Source organism: Neofelis nebulosa, chromosome 10 (genome assembly GCF_028018385.1).
Source record: "Neofelis nebulosa isolate mNeoNeb1 chromosome 10, mNeoNeb1.pri, whole genome shotgun sequence".
Lineage (NCBI taxonomy): Eukaryota > Metazoa > Chordata > Mammalia > Carnivora > Felidae > Neofelis > Neofelis nebulosa.
In genome coordinates, this window is record NC_080791.1 from 60,167,035 (window position 1) to 60,185,889 (window position 18,855).

Here is an 18,855-nt window from a genome sequence, read left to right on the forward strand (position 1 = left end):
CTAAGATTAGAAGTCTCTGGGACTCAGAGGCCGGGTGCTGGAATGAGCCCTCCTGCCAAGGGATCTGGGTTCAAAATAGTCAAACATTTATGAAGCACCTCCTATGTATAGGCGCTGTGGGGGACTGTGCCTTACATGATCTCATTTTCTCCACATTGCCACTTTGAGGTTGTCTGCATTTTATAGGGTTATGGTGACATTGTGAATAAGTAGTAGAGATGGGATTATAGTCTGTATCTGTGAGATTTTTTCCTATTTCACTTCACAAGCCTTGTGATGTCTCTGGGTGGTGAGCAATCTCGCTGATTAGTGCAGGGTGGAAAACTCTGTGGGATCTAAGGCAGTGTAGGTTTGGGAGGATTGGAGAGAGAGTTTCTGGGCTCTATGTTGGGGATTGAGCCATAGCCCCTTCCTCCACATACAACAGTGGTTCTTGCTTTCAAGGACTGACTCTCCTCTCTGTATCTGTCTTACCTTGGTGCTTTCCACAGGTCTGATTAATCTCTGTGTCCTTGGATCCCAGCACAAGGAATGTCACAGAGTCATGCCCAGTAAATGGCTGGTTGGGCAAATGAATGAATAAATGCCTCCTTTTTTTTTTTTTAAGTTTATTTACTTTGAGAGTGAGAGCGCAGTGCAAGCAAGGGAGGGGCAGAGAGAGAAGGAGAGGGAGAGAATCCCAAGTAGGCTGTGCACTGTCAGCACGGATCCGAATGTGGGGTTTGAACTCACGAACCGGGAGATCATGACCTGAGCCAAAATCAAGAGTCAGATGTTTAACCTACTGAGCCACCCAGGCGCCCCATGAATAAATGCCTCTTAATAAAGGTTTCTAGAACCCCTAATGTCTTCACTACTCCCTCTGCCTTCTCTTGTGGTACTGTGATGCCCTAAATGATTTTGTTCTTAAGGACAGTTTTGTTTTTGTTTTTGTTTTGGTATTGTTGTTTGACACATAAGCCTAAATTCTCCCTTTTACAGTTGATTAGGAGCCAGAATGTTGTTAAAGAGGAACATGAGTTTGTCTTGCTCTTTTTTTTTTTTTTTTTTAAGTTAGCTCTACACCCAGTCTGGGGCTTGAACTCTTAACCCCAAGATCAAGTTGCATGCTCGACTGACTGAGCCAGCCAGGTGCCCCCATTTTACTTCTTTATATTCTCTGTTCCCAAGCCTTTCCCCCTATCCTCTCACTGCCTAAAGGTAAGTGGGATTTAAAAGGGACACATGGTGAACCCTCAACTCTTTTGTCAGGTGTTCTATTTTGGAAATGGAGTCCAGGAGGTTTTCCTGCTATTAAGTGCTTGGCTGGATGCATGTCTGAGAATCTTGGAAAGCCATGCCTAGGGATAGCAGTATGGAGAAGAGACTGAGAGAGGAATCAAAGTTGATTCTTCTTTATGGGAATTGTAAGGGAGAGAGAGTTCCTTAATACCTGAAGCTGTGATAGAGGGAGTAGGTGCTAGTCCAGGGATCAGCAAACTATGACCCCTTTCCTGTTTTTTGTACAGTCTATAAACTAACAATAGCTTTTACATTTTTAAATAGTTGGGGGGAAATCCAAAGAAGAGTTTTGTGACATGTGAAATTTACATAAATTCAAATTTCAGTGTCCATAAATATAAAGTTTTATTGGTTCAGAGCTACTCTTACTCATTTACATATTGTCTATGACTATTTTCACTCAAGAACAGAGTTGAGCAGTTGTAACAGAGATCGTATGGTCTATGAAGTCTAAAATATTTACTGCCTGGTTCTTTACAGAAAAAAAATTGCCTGGTCTCTGGTTTAACCCATCAAGTTTTTAAAAACAGATTTATTAACATATAATGCATATACCATATAATTTACCCATTTAAAGCATACAATTCAGTGGTTATGAGTATATTCATAGATATGTGCAGCCATTGCCACAGTCAATTTTAGAAACTTTTCATCACCTCAAAGAGAAACCTTCATATACTTTGGCTATTGTTCCCCTATCTTCCTATTCCTCACAGCCCTAAGCAACTACTAATCAACTTTATGTATTTATATATTTTCCTATACTGGACATTTCCTACAAATGGAATCACATAATATGTGGTCCTTTGTGACTGGCTTATTTCATTCACCTAGTGTAAGGTTTTCAAGGTTCATCCATGTTGTAGTACATGTCAGAACTCTATTCCTTTTTATGGCTGAATAATATTCTATTGTATAGGCACACTACATTTTGCTTTTTCCCTCATCAGATGATGGACATTTATTATGCTTTTACCTTTTGGTTGTTATGAAAAATGCTGCTATCAATATGCACAAGTGTTTGTGGGCATAGGTTTTTATCTCTCTTGGGTATTAGGAGTGTAATTCCTGGGTCATATGGTAACTTTGTGTTTACCTGTCTGAGGAACTGCCAGACTGTTTTCCAAGGTGGCTGAACCATTTTACATTCATGCCAACAATGTGTGAGCATTTTGATTTCCCCATATCCTTACCGGCACTTGTTATTGGCAATTTTTTAATTACAGCCATCCTTGTGGATGTGAAATAATATTTATTACGGTTTTAGTTTGCATGACTAATGATGTTAAATATCTTTTCAAGTGGTTATTGACCATTTGTATATCTTCTTTGGAGAAATGTTTTATTCCTGTCCTTTGGCCACTTTTTTAATTGGGCTGTTTGTCTTTTTACTATTGAGTTGTTAAAGTTCTTATATCCTAGATATATACAAGTCTCTTATCAGAGACATCATTTGCAATATTTTCTCCCAGTCTAGAGGTTGACCTTTCACTTTTTTTTTTAAAAAAATGTTAATGTTTGTTTATTTTTTGAGAGAGAGAGAGAGAGGGAGAGAGAGAGAGAGAGAGAATGAGTGGGGGAGGGGCAGAGAGAGAGGGAGACACAGAATCTGAAGCGGGCTCCAGGCTCTGAGCTGTCCGCACAGAGCTGGACGTGGGGCTCGAACTCACCGACCACGAGATGATGACCTGAGCATGCTCAACCAGCTGAGCCACCCAGGCGCCCCTACCTTTCACTTTCTTGGTGATGATCTCTGAAGCACAGATATTTTTCATTTTGATTATGTCCAGTTTATTTGTTTATATTTGTCAATGCTCAGGCTTTTGATGTCCTAAGAATCCATTGTCAGATCCAACATCATATTTTTCCTTGTATTTTCTTCTAAGAATTTTAAAGGCATCTGAAGCTTAACATGCCCCAAACTGGATTCTAAGTATCACCTCATCTAAAACCTACTCTACCCGCAGCCTTCCTCATTTCAGTTGAAGGCAACTCCATTGTTTCAGTTGCCTGGGCCAAAAATTATCCAGCCATAATTTCTTTGACTACTTTTTTTTCTGCTCCTTTCTCCTTATTGTCTCCTTTTGATTTCCCCATTATGCATATGAGTTTAATGGTGTACCACGTTTCTCTGAGATGGTTTGTTTTTCTTCATTCTTTTTTCTCTTTGTTTTTTGGATTATATAATCTCTTTCAATCTCTCTTCAAATTTGCCAATTCTGTCTTTTGCTGGTTCAGATCTCTTGCTGAGCCCCCTCTCCTGAAATTTTCATTTTAGTTATTGTACTTTTCAACTTCACAACATCCATTTGGTTCTCTTTTGTAGTTTATATTTATTGATATTCTTTATTTGGTGTAACATTGTCATCACACATTCCTTTAGTATTTGAACATGTTTATAATGGCTTCTTTGAAGACTTTTTCTGCTAAATCTGAAATTTGGTTGCTCTCATAGTTTTCTTTGCTTGTGTTTTTTTCTGGTGTCATACTTGCCTATTACTTTGTATGTCTCATATATTTTTGTTGGAAACTGGATGTTTCTGTGATATATTGTAGCGACTCTGGGTATTGGTCCAACCCCCTCTGGGCCTTGTCATTATTTGCTTGTTATTTGGTGGCTGGCAAGATCATTTTAGTGGTCCATTACCACCCTCACTCCCTACTCCCCTATACTGTGTGAAGCCTCTCATGTTGCTCCTCAGAGCTTTAGATATGGCCATGGTCACCTTTGGATGACAGTGGTTTGGGTAGGGCTCTCATTGACTCTGTCTTTTTCTGGCCACATTCAGGTGTTAAGTTCCATTAGTTGTCATCTGATTACTCTGTTGTTTTCAGCAATGCTCTGGGCATAAATTTGCTCTGATCCAATCATATTGGGACTCCTCTGAAAGGATAGTTCCTGAGATAAGTGTTTGAGATTTGTTCTTACCCCAGGAGGGCTCTTCCTAGCCCTCTCCCCAGTTCCCACCAGCAAATTCTCCAGCCTACAGTTAGCTTCTATCTCTAATCATCCACCAATCTCCTCTCAAATGCCTTTTTACCACAGCTTTCACTGTGTTTGAGAATGCTCTTGGTCTTGAACTCCTTCACATTCTGTTGCAAACAAAATAATTTCCTTTGGGAAGAGGTTTGAAACTCTGTGTAAGCCTGCTTCCCACCCAGGCAAAATCTCTGAGCCATGATTCTAGAGCTGGAGGTGGAGATAATGATGTGCTTCTCTTTGAGTGATACATCGACTTTAGGAGCTGAGCACTCAGCGGAGGTGTGGCAGTAGCTTCAGGCTGGCTTGGCTTGCCTCTCCCAGAGGATAATTGCTATCTTATAAGCCAGAGCCCCAGCATCCTCAGTGACTCTGCATCCAAGGTGAAGTCCCTGCTTCATGAGTGGGCCTGGGTGGAAGAAGGGGGGCCCACTTCTTAGTTGTACTCACCTAGAACATAGCCTTAACAACAGGTAACTGGAGGCAGGATGAAATATGCTGATATGCCTTCTGTCAGGCAGATAGCCTTCCAGTTAGGAGCCTGGGGAACAGAGAACCCTGTTCTTGGCTGCTCTAGTCTGGAGTGGAGTTCCTGTTTTACCAATTTGGAAGTGGGGAGGGAGAGAGGGAGCAGGTGTTAACTCAGGTACTATAGACTCTCACAGTTCTTACTGAGTTTTAGTAGATGTTCTTGAGCAAATGTTTCTTCATTTGCTGTATGCTCTTAGGACTATTCCCAGAGACTTTAAACAGTGCTTTAAAAAAATAATTTTCACTGTTTCACTGGATAGTGGGTCCATGGAGCTTCTCATACTGTCAAGCCAGAAGTCCCCTCTAATTCATCAATTTTCAAAAACATGCATACCCATAATGTATTCTGTCTGGGGCTGTGTATTCATTCTCTGAAAATATGGCAGTATTGACCTCAATTAAGAAGATGATCCTTTTCTCTGGGGAAGTATTTTTAAATTAGTGACCTATTTCTGTCCTCCTTTCATAAGACAAAGATTCCCCAGCGAGTAGTTCTTGGCTAGCTTGTATACTTTGGTCCCAAAAGTCTCCCAGTCTTTGCCATTCTGGCCAGGTACCTAGAAGGCTACAACTTGAGATGCTACCTTTAGGATTTGATCTCTGTCATGTGCCCAGTGTCATGGTCTGAGGACATCAAGGATGATGATTCCATGACAAGGACTCAAACTCAGAGGGATTCTCTGTACCTGCATATGTGTTGGGTGCTGGGTGCTGGGTGCTGGATATATAGGAGTAAAAGGAAAAGCATCGTTGCTGCCTTGAAAGAAGTTCCTCTCGTGGTAGATGTAAGTAAGAATATGTCAACAGATGAGAATACTACAGTGGGATGAGTGAATGCTGTGATGGAGTCACAGAAGAGGCAGGCCTGTTAGTTATATCCACACGTAAAGTTGCTGACATGTAATTTGGGTCTGGACAGATGACTGGAACAACTGGGAGAAGAAAGAGAGTGTTTAGGTAAGGAAATAGCATATGCAAAGACGTTAGACTGGTGAAGAGCCTGGTAACTTTCAGAGAATTTTGAGTAATTTGTTATCACTGGAGATGGCAGGAAGTGGCAGTTGATGTGGCAAAGAAGGCAGGTGGGTCTTGCATATCGTTGTGAAATTTTAATTTTAATTTTAATTGGAGTTAATGCTTTCAAAATAAGAATCATAGAATAGGACAGAAAAGACCTTCAAGGTCAGTCGATTACAAGTGCTGCGTCTCAATTATCTCTATTGCTGATCTCTTGGCACATGGCCTTTATATAGCAAGCACTTAGGAAATATCTTTTACCTCCTTCTGGGATGTCCATTACATGTGAGAGATCAGCATCACTGTAATAGTGGGCTCCGGGGTTGCACATTCTTAGTATCTTTATATTCCTTTTACAATATGTTAAATATATTCATATTTAAGAGAGAGCTTCATTCACACATAGAAGAGCATATTTTGTGCCAGGCACTGTTCTGAGTTTGATATGTGAATTAATTCATTTGTAATACCCTCAACATGAGGGTATTATGAAGTTCTGTACTACTGTTGCCCCTATTTTACAAATGATGTGCATGATACACTCAAAGTGATAGAACTGGGATTCAAAACCCAGGCAGCCTGGCTCTAGAATAAAGCTCTGAACCATCGTCCTACACTGAATCCAAGCCAATGTAAGTAACCCCCTGGCCCCTAGCTGAATATCTGTATTTTAGATTGGCTGACAATTGGGGGACCTTTTTCTTTCTTTTGTGTAGGGGACAAAAGACACATTGACTAGTTATGGTAAGCTAAGCACCCTGCTGGGTGTTGTAGGGTGAGAGACATTTATTCACTTATTATTTTTTTAAGTTTTTATTTTATTTTTTAAAGTTTATTTATTTTGAGAGAGATGGAGACAGTGCAAGTGGGGGAGGGCAGAGAGAGAATGAGAGACAGAAGCGCAAGCAAGATCCACACTGCTAGCTGTGGAGCCCAGCATAGGGCTTGAACCCACAAACCATGAGATCATGACCTGAGCCAAAACCAAGATTCGGACACTTGATCGACTGAGCCACTCAGGTGCCCCTAAAGATGTTATGTTATGTTATGTTATGTTATGTTATGTTATGTTATGTTATTTATAAATATTTACTTTTGAGAGAGAAAGAAGACAGAGCATGAGTTGGGGAGGGGCAGAGAGAGAAGGAGACACAGGATCTGAAGCAGGCTGCAGGCTCTGAGCTGTGAGCACAGAGCCTGATGTGGGGTTCGAACCCATGAACTGAGATCATGACCTGAGCTGAAGTCTGCCGCTTAACCAACTAAGCCACCTAGGTGCCCCAAGATTTTATTTTTAAGTAATCTCTACACCCAGTATCGGGCTCAAACTCACAATCCCGAGACCAAGAGTCGCATGCTCCTCTGACTGAGCCAGCCAGATGCTCCTCATTCAGTTATTTAATAGCCACATACCCTGCTGTGTGCCAGGCCCCATGCTTGGAGGTGGGCTTATGAAGCTAAATTAATTATTTGTTTAGGTGTTCCAGAGAATGTGTAAGACATTGGTTAGAGATAAATGACAAATAAAACATAGTTTCTATATTTGAGTTGCTTAGGGATAGCAAGGAGGAGGGTAATTAAATAGTAATTATAGTGTAATGGGATAAGTACTGCCATAGATATATACCCTGAGAACTAAGAGAACAAAGAGAGTAGGGCAATTAACTTGCTTGGGTGAGGTCTGGAAAACTTCACAGAGGCAGTGACTTTTTCTTTAGCAGATAAAGACAGGGAGACAATATTTTAAATGGAGCACCTTGTGTAAAGGCTTAGAGTTATACTGAGTATGGTTTTTTCAAGGAGCCTGTAGTAGCTGGATGTATCTAGAGCAAATGTTGGCAAACATTTTCTATAAAGGGCCATACAGTCAATATTTTAGGCTTTGTTGGCCATACAGTCTCTGTCACAGCAACTCAGCTCTGCCTTTGTAACATGAAAACAGCTATAGACAGTACATAAATGACTGTAGCTATGTTTCAGTAAAGCTTTATTTATAAAAAGAAGCAGCAAGCTGGATTTGGTCCATGGCCATAGTTTCTTGACTCCTTGTCTGAAGTGTAGGTGCCTGGTAGGGAGGGAAAATGGCCAGGAGGCTGCCTGGGAAGCTAGTCTATGACTAGATTGTAAAAAGCCTTGAATGTGAGGCCAAGAAGCTGGGGCTTTATTCTGTAGGTAACGGGGAGCCATGAAATTGTAAATAGTTTTTAAGTTAAAATTTTAAGTAGTTTTAAAGTTGGTATACTTTATGGATTTGTACTTTACAAAGGTCATTCTGGTGACTAATATGGTGGATGGACTGGCAGAAGTGAGACTAGATGTACAAAGGTGTGTGAGAAATGACTCTCATCTCCCATAGCTTCTGATCTCACTGGGGACAGATACTTCATCTATGAGACATCCAAGTCCCAGCACTTTGTACAAATGGCATTTAGAGCTATTGTAGCTAAAATGTGGGTCCTTGGTGGACATTGAAGAGATGAACGAGAGTTGGGAAGCATCTTAGATCTGGGGCATGTGTCTTGAGGGTTCTAAATATTGCGTGTGGGGAGCGGTGAGTGAGAGTGGAGGTGGTGAGGTTTGGTCTGGGAGATATGGAAGGTGAACAGTCGGGAATGAAGTTGGAAATGGGAGGAAGGAGTAATTGGTTGTAAGGAAATACCCGCGAGACCTGCCTGGACCCCTGTGCCCAGAGATGCCCTGCTCTGCTTCTAGCTTTACATCAGTGACTTCTACTCACTGATGAAGCTGGCTGGGCCTGTTTTGTTGGGAATTCTACAGAGACGTTTCCCCTCCTGTCCACTCTCACCCACATCTCTTTACTCCTGCTTCACTTGGGGTGGGGATGGGGTTGCATTCTTTGTGCCACTGCCACAGAGATCACTTTTCTGAGCTCAGAGCTAAATATACTTAGTGACAGCTGCTCCCTGCTCTTCAGATTGCTCCTGAGCTGTAGCTCTGGTCAATGCTGCATCCCCATGCTAAGGCAAGACTTGTAGGGAGCCTTCTTAGGCCTTCCTGAGAGAAGAGCTGCTTGTTCTGAGTCAGAAATAGTAAATCTTTGTTGTGGGAATCAAAAGTTGCCTCTTGGCTTGGTTTTGTTTTTGCTTTTCATTGCTCTTAAACTTCCTTTTAAACCAGACTTCAGCTATTAGTTGGCTGTGGGGTGGTGTGCAGAGTAATCTGTGGCAGTGCCTACCCCAACTGCGGTGGGCATTGGAGTTTTAGTTCAGTACAGCATTCTTGCTTGCTATGTTTATGGCTGGATAACTAGGACCTTCATCAAAGCATAGATGGTTTGGCAGGGGGATAGACACATAATAACACTGGTAAGGGTATACACAGCACAGAAGCATCGCCTTTGACGAAGAAGCTTTTTCTCTTACTTTCCGTATCCTTATCTCACCCTCCTGCCAATAACAATAACTAACATTTGAGTTGTGCTCTACAATTTACAGAGAGTGCTTTTGTGTGCATCAGGAATCACAAGCTCTCTGCTCTCACACTAGAGAGTACTTGCCTCTTCAGAAGGAGGCAGCTGATGCTCAGCTCTCACACACTCTTGCCAGGTCAGTGTGCAAACCCAGGAATGGTGCCCTGGAGGTGGGGGTTGAGGCCCTCATGACCTCCCTCAGCACCAACTCCCCCATCTCCACGCTGCCCCAAATGACAACACGCACATAATGTCCTTTGATGTGGACAGTTGATTTTTTCTTAGCTTTAAGTAAAATGTGAATAACAACATCTTCATAAAATGTTGCATTTTGAAGTTAATTTGTAATGGACAACCTACATAAAAATGATGTGCTTGCTATGCGGACACCAGTTTATGACAGGTCCCTAAGCCACCTTTTCTCTTCCAGTCAAATTACAGTCCTTAAGCCCTTAAAATCTAGGAACTCAGGTGTTTCTAGATCTTTAGATTTTTTTTTTTTAAGGTAGACTGAAAAGCTGAACTTTCTTGGTGTGAAATTTAGTTTTTAAATATAGGTTCAGTTTAGAAGATACTCTGTGGGCCACTGAAAGACAGGTGCATAGGCAGCTTATGGACTTCTGCAAGCATGTCTCATTTACAACTTGTCACACTCAGATGAGAGGGAGGCCTAGTCCTCACTCGTTCTGAGCGGGAAACAGGCTCAAACAGGCGAAATACCTTGCCCGAAAGTCACACAGGAAGTAAGGGGTCTGTTTCTATAGGTTGTGAACTCTTCCTCTTTATAGTATACTGCCTTAGCTACTCTTTTCTGCTTGTTTTAGAGAGTGTGTGTGAGAGTGGGAAAGGGGCAGAAGGAGAGAGAGAGAGAGAGAGAGAGAGGGAGAGAGAGAGAGAGGGATTGAGAATCTCAAGTAGGCTCCAAGCTCAATGTGGAGCCTGACGCTGGGCTCAATCCCATGACCGTGGGATCATGGCCTGAGCCAAAGTAAGGAGTCAGAAGCTCAACTGACTGAGCCATGCAGGCGCCCCTGCCTTTCCTACTCTTGAGGCCTGATTGTTCCACTCAGCATCAGGCCCTTCCTTCAGGCAGAACTTCTGTCAGCGCATAGTCCTCATTTGGCACCTCTTCTTGCTGGTCTTGTTTTCCGACCCCATTCCTTCTTTGCATGGTTTGTGGCATGAATAGAGCCTGTACATGAGCCCTGTACGTGCAGCTTCTCCTTACACTTTCTTCCCATGAGCTTCTCTGTTCTCCATATACCTCAGTGATCAGACTTGGCTATAAAAAGCAGACTATTTCTTATTGGTTCCCAATAAGCAGCTGGTATGTGTCATCCGGTGGTTTCCTAGAGTTAGCTGGGAATGGAAGAAAATCCCCTTCTTTGGATATTTTGGCATTTCTACTCCTAAGGCATGCACATGATGTGAGTTTCTGTAGTCTTAGATTAAGAGGGTCTGGATTAGAACCTTGGAGGACCAACACAGGGTATACCTGTATCTGTAATCTGAGGATTACAGATTTGATTTCTTTAAAATATGTGCGAAACTTGACAACTTTTCATTATACCCACATTACTACCTCGTTTCAAGTTAGGTTTTTGCAGTAGCCACCTGACTGGTTTCCCTGCCCTTGCCTTCCTATAGTCTGCTCTCTAGCACAGCATTTGGAGCAATCCTTTAAGAGATGCAAATGTGATCATGTCGCATCTCTGTTCAAAGACCCCTAACAGCTTCCTTCTCAGAGTTGAAATCCAAGACCATATAATGGCCTACAAGGGTGTTTATGATCTGGACCCCTGATTTCTTCCCTGGATTTGTCTATCACTAGTCACCACCTCTCTCATTTCTCTCAGCCACACTGGCCTCCTCACTGTTCCTTGAACAAGCTGAGCATGTTCTTGCTTCAGGGCCTTTGCATTTGCCATTCCTATTCTTGAGATACTCTTGTCCCAGTTATTCTGCTTGCCTTTCTCCAACATCTCCTTCAGGTACATGTACCTCCTTAATGAAACCTTCCTTGACTCCTCTAAAATGACAAGCCACCAATACCAGTACTCTTGTCATTCCATATTCCTCTTTCCTGCTTTATAGGAATTACTGTTTCTCTCACCCAAAGAGGATATTAGCTCAGTGAGGATAAAGATCTGTATCTGTTTTGTTTACTACTCACTGAATTTCTAGTGCCTGGAACTATGCCTGGTACTTAGAAATCTTATGTTTGTTGACTAAGTGAATTAATGAATTTCTGTCCCCAGACTGGCTGTCTGACTACTTGTGACTGTGTCCCCCTGAGATGTCCCAGTGTCTGTTGTTTAAGGCCTAGTGATCTCATCACTCTCGCCTCCAGTGAGAGAAGACTCTTAATAAGTTAATAGAATTGTTCTAAAATTAATTTTGAAAAATAAACAGCTGAGATTGACAAGAAGTATTCTGAAACATAAGAGCCATGGGAAACAGGGGGTCCAGGCATTAGAAATTACTATTAAAGTACAAAATAAAACAAAAAGTATAATAAGATAGTCAAGGGCTAGCACAAAAATAGAAATATGATTGAGGTGCCTGAGTGACTCAGTCGGTTAAGTATCTGACTTCAGCTCAGGTCATGATCTCATAGTTGGTGGGTTTGAGACCCGAGTTGGGCTCTGCACAGACAGCTCAGAACCTAGAGCCTGCTTTGGATTCTGTGTCTCCTGTCTCTCTCTCTGCCCCTCCCACACCTGTGTTCTCTCTATCTCTCAAAAATAAAATAAATAGACTGAAAAAAACTAGTTAAAAAAAAGAAATATCATTTAGTGCAGAAGAATGCAGAGCCTGGAAATATACTCAACTATATATAAGGACTTAATTATTACTAAATAGCATTTTTAAAAATGAATAAAAGATAATTTAATGAATGGGGTTGGGATAACAGCGTGGCAACTTGGGAAAAATTGTTAAAATTCACAATTTACAGGGGCGCCTGGGTAGCTCAGTCGGTTGAGCATCCGACTTCAGCTCAGGTCACGATCTCGCGGTCCGCGAGTTCGAGCCCCGCGTCGGGCTCTGGGCTGATGGCTCGGAGCCTGGAGCCTGCTTCCGATTCTGTGTCTCCCTCTCTCTCTGCCCCTCCCCCGTTCATGCTGTGTCTCTCTCTGTCTCAAAAATAAATAAACGTTAAAAAAATTTTTTTTTTTTTTAAATTCACAATTTACAGCATATAATGAATCAAAGGTCAGGTGCCTTAAAAGGCTGACTGTTAAAAAATCATAAAAAATACTTTAATCAGTTTAGTTTTTCTAAGAATCAACAAAATCTTTTTGCTCTGGGCTTTTCACCATGTCACTTGCATAATCCTTATTAAAAAATAAATTTTCTCACCAATTACAAATAAGAGGTTGGGGAGCTGGAGAACCTAACCCTTGTTGTCAACTGAATTTAGTTGAGGCTGGAGGGCACGAAGGGCTGTCTAGCCTGTGCATGTGAGTACTGCCTTTATCTCCTCATCTCACGAGACGTCTTGACTTCCTAACACCACTCCAGCCTCTGTGGGAGTGTACCCAGGCCACACCCAAACCACAGGTAGAAGAATGGGTTAGAGCTGCGCCCCAATAGGTGGCCATTAGCCACATGTGGTCATTTAGCTCTGCATTAATTTTTTTTTTTTTAATCTCAGTGTTTGTGTGTGTGTGTGTGTGTGTGTGTGTGTGTGTGTGTGTGTGTGTTGTCACACTAGCCACATTATGAGTGCCCAGTGGCCACATGTGCCTAGTGGGGACTGTTTGGACAGGACAGATATTGAACATTTCCATCATTGCAGAAAGTTGTATTGGATGGTGCCATGTTATAGTTGTGGACACTGTCAAGTTCCTTGTGCCCAGCAGGCTATATTCTGACTCGGTTGAGAGTGCTCCAGTGTGGACTTGCTTCAAACTTCTCTCCTGAGTCATTAAGTCTTAGATGTCTTAATATCCCCAAAACCCAGGGGGAGGAAATCACCTCTTGATTATGGGTCTAGGTAATCTGTCAGTAGTCTGTTTGTTTAGATAGTAACATTTACTGATGTTACGCTGGGTCAGACCCTTTCCTAGACACAAAGGGTAAGAAAAGAAGGATAAGAGACATTTCCTGAAAATCCTACTAAACTATGTTTTAAAAACATAGTGATCAAAATTGCATATTTCTTTGATGTTTGAGGCTCTAGGGAAAACCGGGGTCAAGTGTTCAATCTTGTACATACTAATGAGGTTAAGAATCTGGCTGAATGAGTATCTGTGAAGTTAATTACCAGTTAAATTTCTAAAAGCTTTGATTTGTTTGGCGTTTCTTCTTATAAGGGTGTATATTATGAAAAGAAATACCAGTAATTTAAAGGACAGCGTATATAGTGCTGGGGGAAAATTTGGACTGTAAAGTCAGATATCTTGGGTTGGAATACAAATTCATCACTTGAGCAAATGTTTGAGTTACCTAATGCTGTATAACGAACTTCCCCAAAACTCGGTGGCTTCAAACAGCAACATTTATTTTGTTATTTATCTGCAATCTGGGCATCGCTCAGTAGGGACAGCTCATCTGTGTCCACTTGGCATCAGATGCAGTGACTCAAAAACTGGGGGCTGGAATCACCTGAAGTCTCAGTCACTTGTCTGAGTCCTGGGCTGGGGAGACAAATAGCTGGGCTGCTCAGATATCTGTCTATATTTCTATGTAGTCTTTCCATATGTTCTAGCCATAATGGTGGCTTTGGGGGTAGCCAGGCTTCATGTATGTTGGCTCAGAGCTCTCAAGGCATGTGTCCCAAAATGGAGAAGGCCAGGTGAAATCTGTATTGCCTTTTCTAACCTACCCTTGGAAGCCACTCGACATCACTGCTGTCATATTCTGTTTGTTAGAAGATGAGTCACAAATGTCAGCCTATATTCCAGGGGAGGGGAATTCTCCTTTTGTGGGAGGATTATCATAGAATTGTGGACATATTTTAAAACCATCATAGCAAGTAATTAAACCTCTCTAAATTTAATGTGATTTGGGGGCAAGTTGCATTATCTTAGCGTAGTTCTGTTCTCGTTTGTAAAATCGGTGTGATAATTCATTGGTTGTGGGGATTAGATGAGAAAATATTGTAGAAGTTCTTGGAATATTGCTTAGTATATAAACAGGTGATCAAAAAATTGTTAATTCTTTTTCCCTATCCTTCTTCCTTTTTCTAGTGTATTGAATTCCAGTTAACTATCATTTATTATTTTTCCATAATTAAAAAAATACGAGGAAGAAATTGCTTATTCTTTTTTTTTTTTTTCTTTTTTTAAATTTTTTTTTTTTTCAACGTTTTTTTTTTTTTTTATTTATTTTTGGGACAGAGAGAGACATAGCATGAACGGGGGAGGGGCAGAGAGAGAGGGAGACACAGAACCGGAAACAGGCTCCAGGCTCCGAGCCATCAGCCCAGAGCCTGACGCGGGGCTCGAACTCACGGACCGCGAGATCGTGACCTGGCTGAAGTCGGACGCTTAACCGACTGCGCCACCCAGGCGCCCCTCTTTTTTTTTTTTTTTTCAAGTGAAACATACAACAAAGAAGAAGAGGTAGTCTAGTTGGCAGCTAGGACATATGCACATGGAAGGACATAAGAGTGATGTGGTACGCTTATACATTGGGTGGATGGAATGTGCTATGGAAAGTTAGATAGCCTGTGTGGAGATCTCGGTGGGCTGACCCTAGGTATCCCTTGTGACTTGTGTGCTTTTTCCTTGCAGTTCCTGAGGGAAGACCTCAATTACCATGATCCGACAGTGAAACACAGCACCTTCCATGGTGAGGATAAGCTCATCAGTGTGGAGGACCTGTGGAAGGCATGGAAGTCTTCAGAAGGTAATAGGCAGCTTGGTTATCAATCCTAGTTGCTGGAAGGTTTAGAGAAGACAGAAGAAGATGGGCAGCAACTTGGCCTTAAAAGTACATGAGTATAAAGTGCTTTGTAAAGAGCAAATTATTAAAATGGTTCTACATACAGTCACTGAATAAGACTGAATCTAGTCACCATGTTGGGAAAGGGGGAAGATGCTTCAAATAGAGTTGGAGCTGCTCTTCATTAGAATTCTAAATGGTTCTATTCTATCCCCACCTGTCTCCTTCCTACCTACCACAGTCTCTGCTGCTTCTCCAGAGGTAGGGAGCTTACTGGCCTTTTGAGGCAGCCCCTTCCTTCTATCAGTCTCTACTTGGTCTCAGCTCTGCTGAGTCCTAGATGATTCAAAGATTGGGTGGAAGTAAGATGGAATCTCCCCTGAGTCTTTTCTTTTCCAGGTTAAATAGCCAGGTTCTTTGAAGAAAACATGTTTTCTCAGCCTCTTCCTCCTCTTGGTCTCCTGCCTGTGAACATTTCTGTTAATATCTTTCTTAGATCATAGTTCTTAGAGTCAGACACAGACCCGCAGGAATGGTTTGACCAGCACAGAGTTGAACAGGATCGCCAGCTTCTTAGTTCTGGACTCTGCACATCAGCTAATGCAGTCTGATTTGATACTGGAGCCTTCAGCACTCACATCACTCTGCTAACTCATGTTGAACTTATTAAATAAACACTTTAGTTATTTTTCATGTATAAAATTGTTAAACCAGGACTACCATTTTTTTTCCCTGAAACATTTGCTTCAGAGCTGTGAGTGAAAGAGCATAACTAATAGTGTGAAGCTTGACAAGGAAGGGAAAAACAGGGTTTTTGCGTCCTCTCCATCTCTATCTGTGGCTAGAGTGTCCTTTGATACTAACAGGATTGAAAGCGGTCTCTTTGCAGGGTCTCATAAGATAGGTCTTGATGCTAAGAAGGGTTAAACATAAGTGACCATCAGGGCCCTTCCTTTGCAGATGAGGAGCCTTAGGCCTAGATTTATAAAGTTACTTGTTCATTGTCATGCATTTAGTACATTGTAAAGCTAGGACTCAGACCTGGACCTTCTGCTCACTGGATCAAGGCTTTTCCATGCCATCTGGGTTGAAAGCGCTGGTCTGGTGGTAGAGAAAAACCAATTTGGGTAGGAATGAGGCAGTTTTTATTTTTGTTTTAATCTTACCTAGGATTATAGAATTTTAGATCTGGAAGGGATTATCTATAAGGTAGGTTGAGAACATTAAATTTAAAGCAAGAAGACCTGGGGGTGCCTGGGTGGCTCAGTCAGTTAAGCTTCCGACTCTTGGTTTCAGCTCAGGTCATAATCTCACAGCTTCGTGGGTTAGAGCCCCACATCGGGCTATGCTCGGACAGTGTGGAATCTGCTTGGGATTTTCTCTCTCTCCCTCTCTCTTTGCCCCTACCCCACTTGAGCTGACTCTGTCTCTCTCAAGATAAATAAATAAACTTTAAAAAAAAAAAAAAAAAGCAAGAAGACCTGGATTCTAGTCCTATTTCTGGCATGGACAGGCTGATACTTCTTATTAACTCTGTGTTTTTATCAATCTAGAAGAAGCTTAAGTTAGCTTTACAGACGGCTTTCTGGAAATCTTTAAAAGCTGAGTTCCTTGTGGGGGCTTTGTTTAATAGCTCCTGAGCAACTCAGGCTGTTTACTGATGAAAAATCAAGCAATGAAGTGATCTTTGGAATTATACTGGCACTGCCAGGAAAAATCTTCTACTAGTACTGTTTAATTTTAGTTTTCTTCTTTTTCTGTAACAACATAAGGACATGGCGCCTGGGTTTTAAGAGTGGGTTTCATAAGTGGGAACTTGGAATGAAAGATGGCAGGGAGAGCATTCCTGGCCTTCTCAAAGCTCATACACAAGTAGCTGGGAAGGGAAAGTGACCAAGAGAGGGCAGAAACAGGAGTAAATCATAATACTAAAAAGTAGCCAAGACAGTTTTCTGGTAAGAACTTTATTCCTGGACTCAGCAACTATTTGGAACACTTCCAAGTGTGTTCTAAATGACAGGAAGATGGAAGACAATGGAATGAGTTTTGAGGAGTTGGTCCCCATTACTGGTGAGCAAGGGATATTCCAGTGCACTGTGAGGTAGCTCACAGCTAAGCTGAGAAGTGACATGTATGTATCATTTTAGGGTTTTCTCACTATGTGTCATGCCTGGTGGTTTGACAAGCTAAAAGTAAGAATCTTCATGGGTACTGTTCCTCCCAACAATTTGCTTAATTAATTAGAGCAAGGCCCCTAATCTCTGGAGTGATGATTTCCAGAGCTACAAAAAGCATGTAATACTCTGGCAGTTGCTCAAAGTGGCTGGTCTGAGTTTTGCTAGATGATATAGATATCAGCAGTGTTCATTTGTGTTCAGAACATTAGCTGACTAATGTCAGTACCATCTATGTGATTAGTTGTTAACATTTTCTGACTGATACTGAGAGCCAGTCTTTCCTTCCTGTTGTTTAGATTTTAACAGAAAAGCCTGATAATTGCTACATTAGCCAGTTCTGGACTTCAATAATAAAAACAGCAACAACTAAGAAACTACTCTGATATTTACATGATATTTGATGTGTGCTAGCCACTGTTCTGAATGATTTATATATGTTAATTCATTTCTCACAAAACCCTTTGAAGTATAAATACTATGATGGTCTGCATTTACAGATGAGGAAAATGAGGCAGAGAGTGTTTGATGAAATAATGTAATGCACTTCTTTCTAACCAGAGTTAGTACAGACTTCACAAATTAAGAGCATAGTCCTCAGTAAGACTGCTCTCACTTTAGATACCAACCAGCCATAAACCCTGGGTGTTCCCAGCCACCTCTGCTCTGACCGACTGGCTACAAATCACAGTTCCCACTATCCCCTCAGGTTTGGTAATTTACTGCATGACTCACAGAACTCAGGAAAGTGCTGTACTTCTGATTACAATTTTATTAGAATGGATAAAAGTTAGGACCAGCCAAAAGAAGAGACCAATAGGGTGAGGTCTGGGAGGGTCCTGAATTTGGGACTTCTGTGTCTTCTGCCCCTGGAATCAGGACATATCACCCTCCCTAGCATATTAATCATGGATGTGTTTGCTAACCAGAAAGCTCATCTGAGCCTCAGGATCCAGAGGTTTTATTGAGGTCCGATTACATGGGCATGATTGATTGAATCACTGGCTGCATGACGGCTCTTCATCTCCAGCCCCCCTGTTCCTTTCTGATGGTTGGGCTGATATCTCCTGGCCCAAAGCCCCAATCCTCTAGTCAGCTGGTTGGTCTTTCTGGCAACTAGTCCCCATCCAGAGTCATCTCATTAGCTCAAACTCAAGTGTGATCCAAGGAGCCCCACCATGAATAACAAAGATATTCCTATCACCAGGGAAATTGACACCAAATTTGAAGTGTCTTTGAAGACAAAGACCACCAAATTCTTTGTTGTACAAAATTAAATAAGAAGGAGCTGAACAAACAGGGCTGAGGAAGGATCAAGAACAAGGGGGAACTCCAGGGATCTCAGGAGCAGGGTCTAGGGGATTGGCCTTTTGTAATTGGCTACTCTTGGATGTCTCCACTTCGTTCATTTTTCATCTAAGTATCTTTGCTCAACAGTGAGATATGGTGGAGGGAAAATCAGATTGGCATAGTTTGTATCACAGACTTATTATGTAAGGTAGTGGTAGTGAGAGCTTAGACTGTGGGGGAGGGGGCAGCAATTTCCAGTCCCT

The 18,855-nt window shown here is 41.8% G+C and overlaps 1 protein-coding gene across 5 annotated transcripts in view; it reads left to right on the plus strand.

Moving 5' to 3' along the window:
• STIM1 (stromal interaction molecule 1) overlaps positions 1–18,855 on the plus strand; it is a 188,249-nt gene that overhangs the window by 119,626 nt on the left and 49,768 nt on the right. For all 5 annotated transcript variants that reach the window (XM_058687951.1, XM_058687954.1, XM_058687952.1 and 2 more), the window contains exon 3: positions 14,978–15,092. In XM_058687951.1, the coding sequence (XP_058543934.1) occupies positions 14,978–15,092 (115 nt within the window). The remainder of the gene's footprint in view (positions 1–14,977; positions 15,093–18,855) is intronic.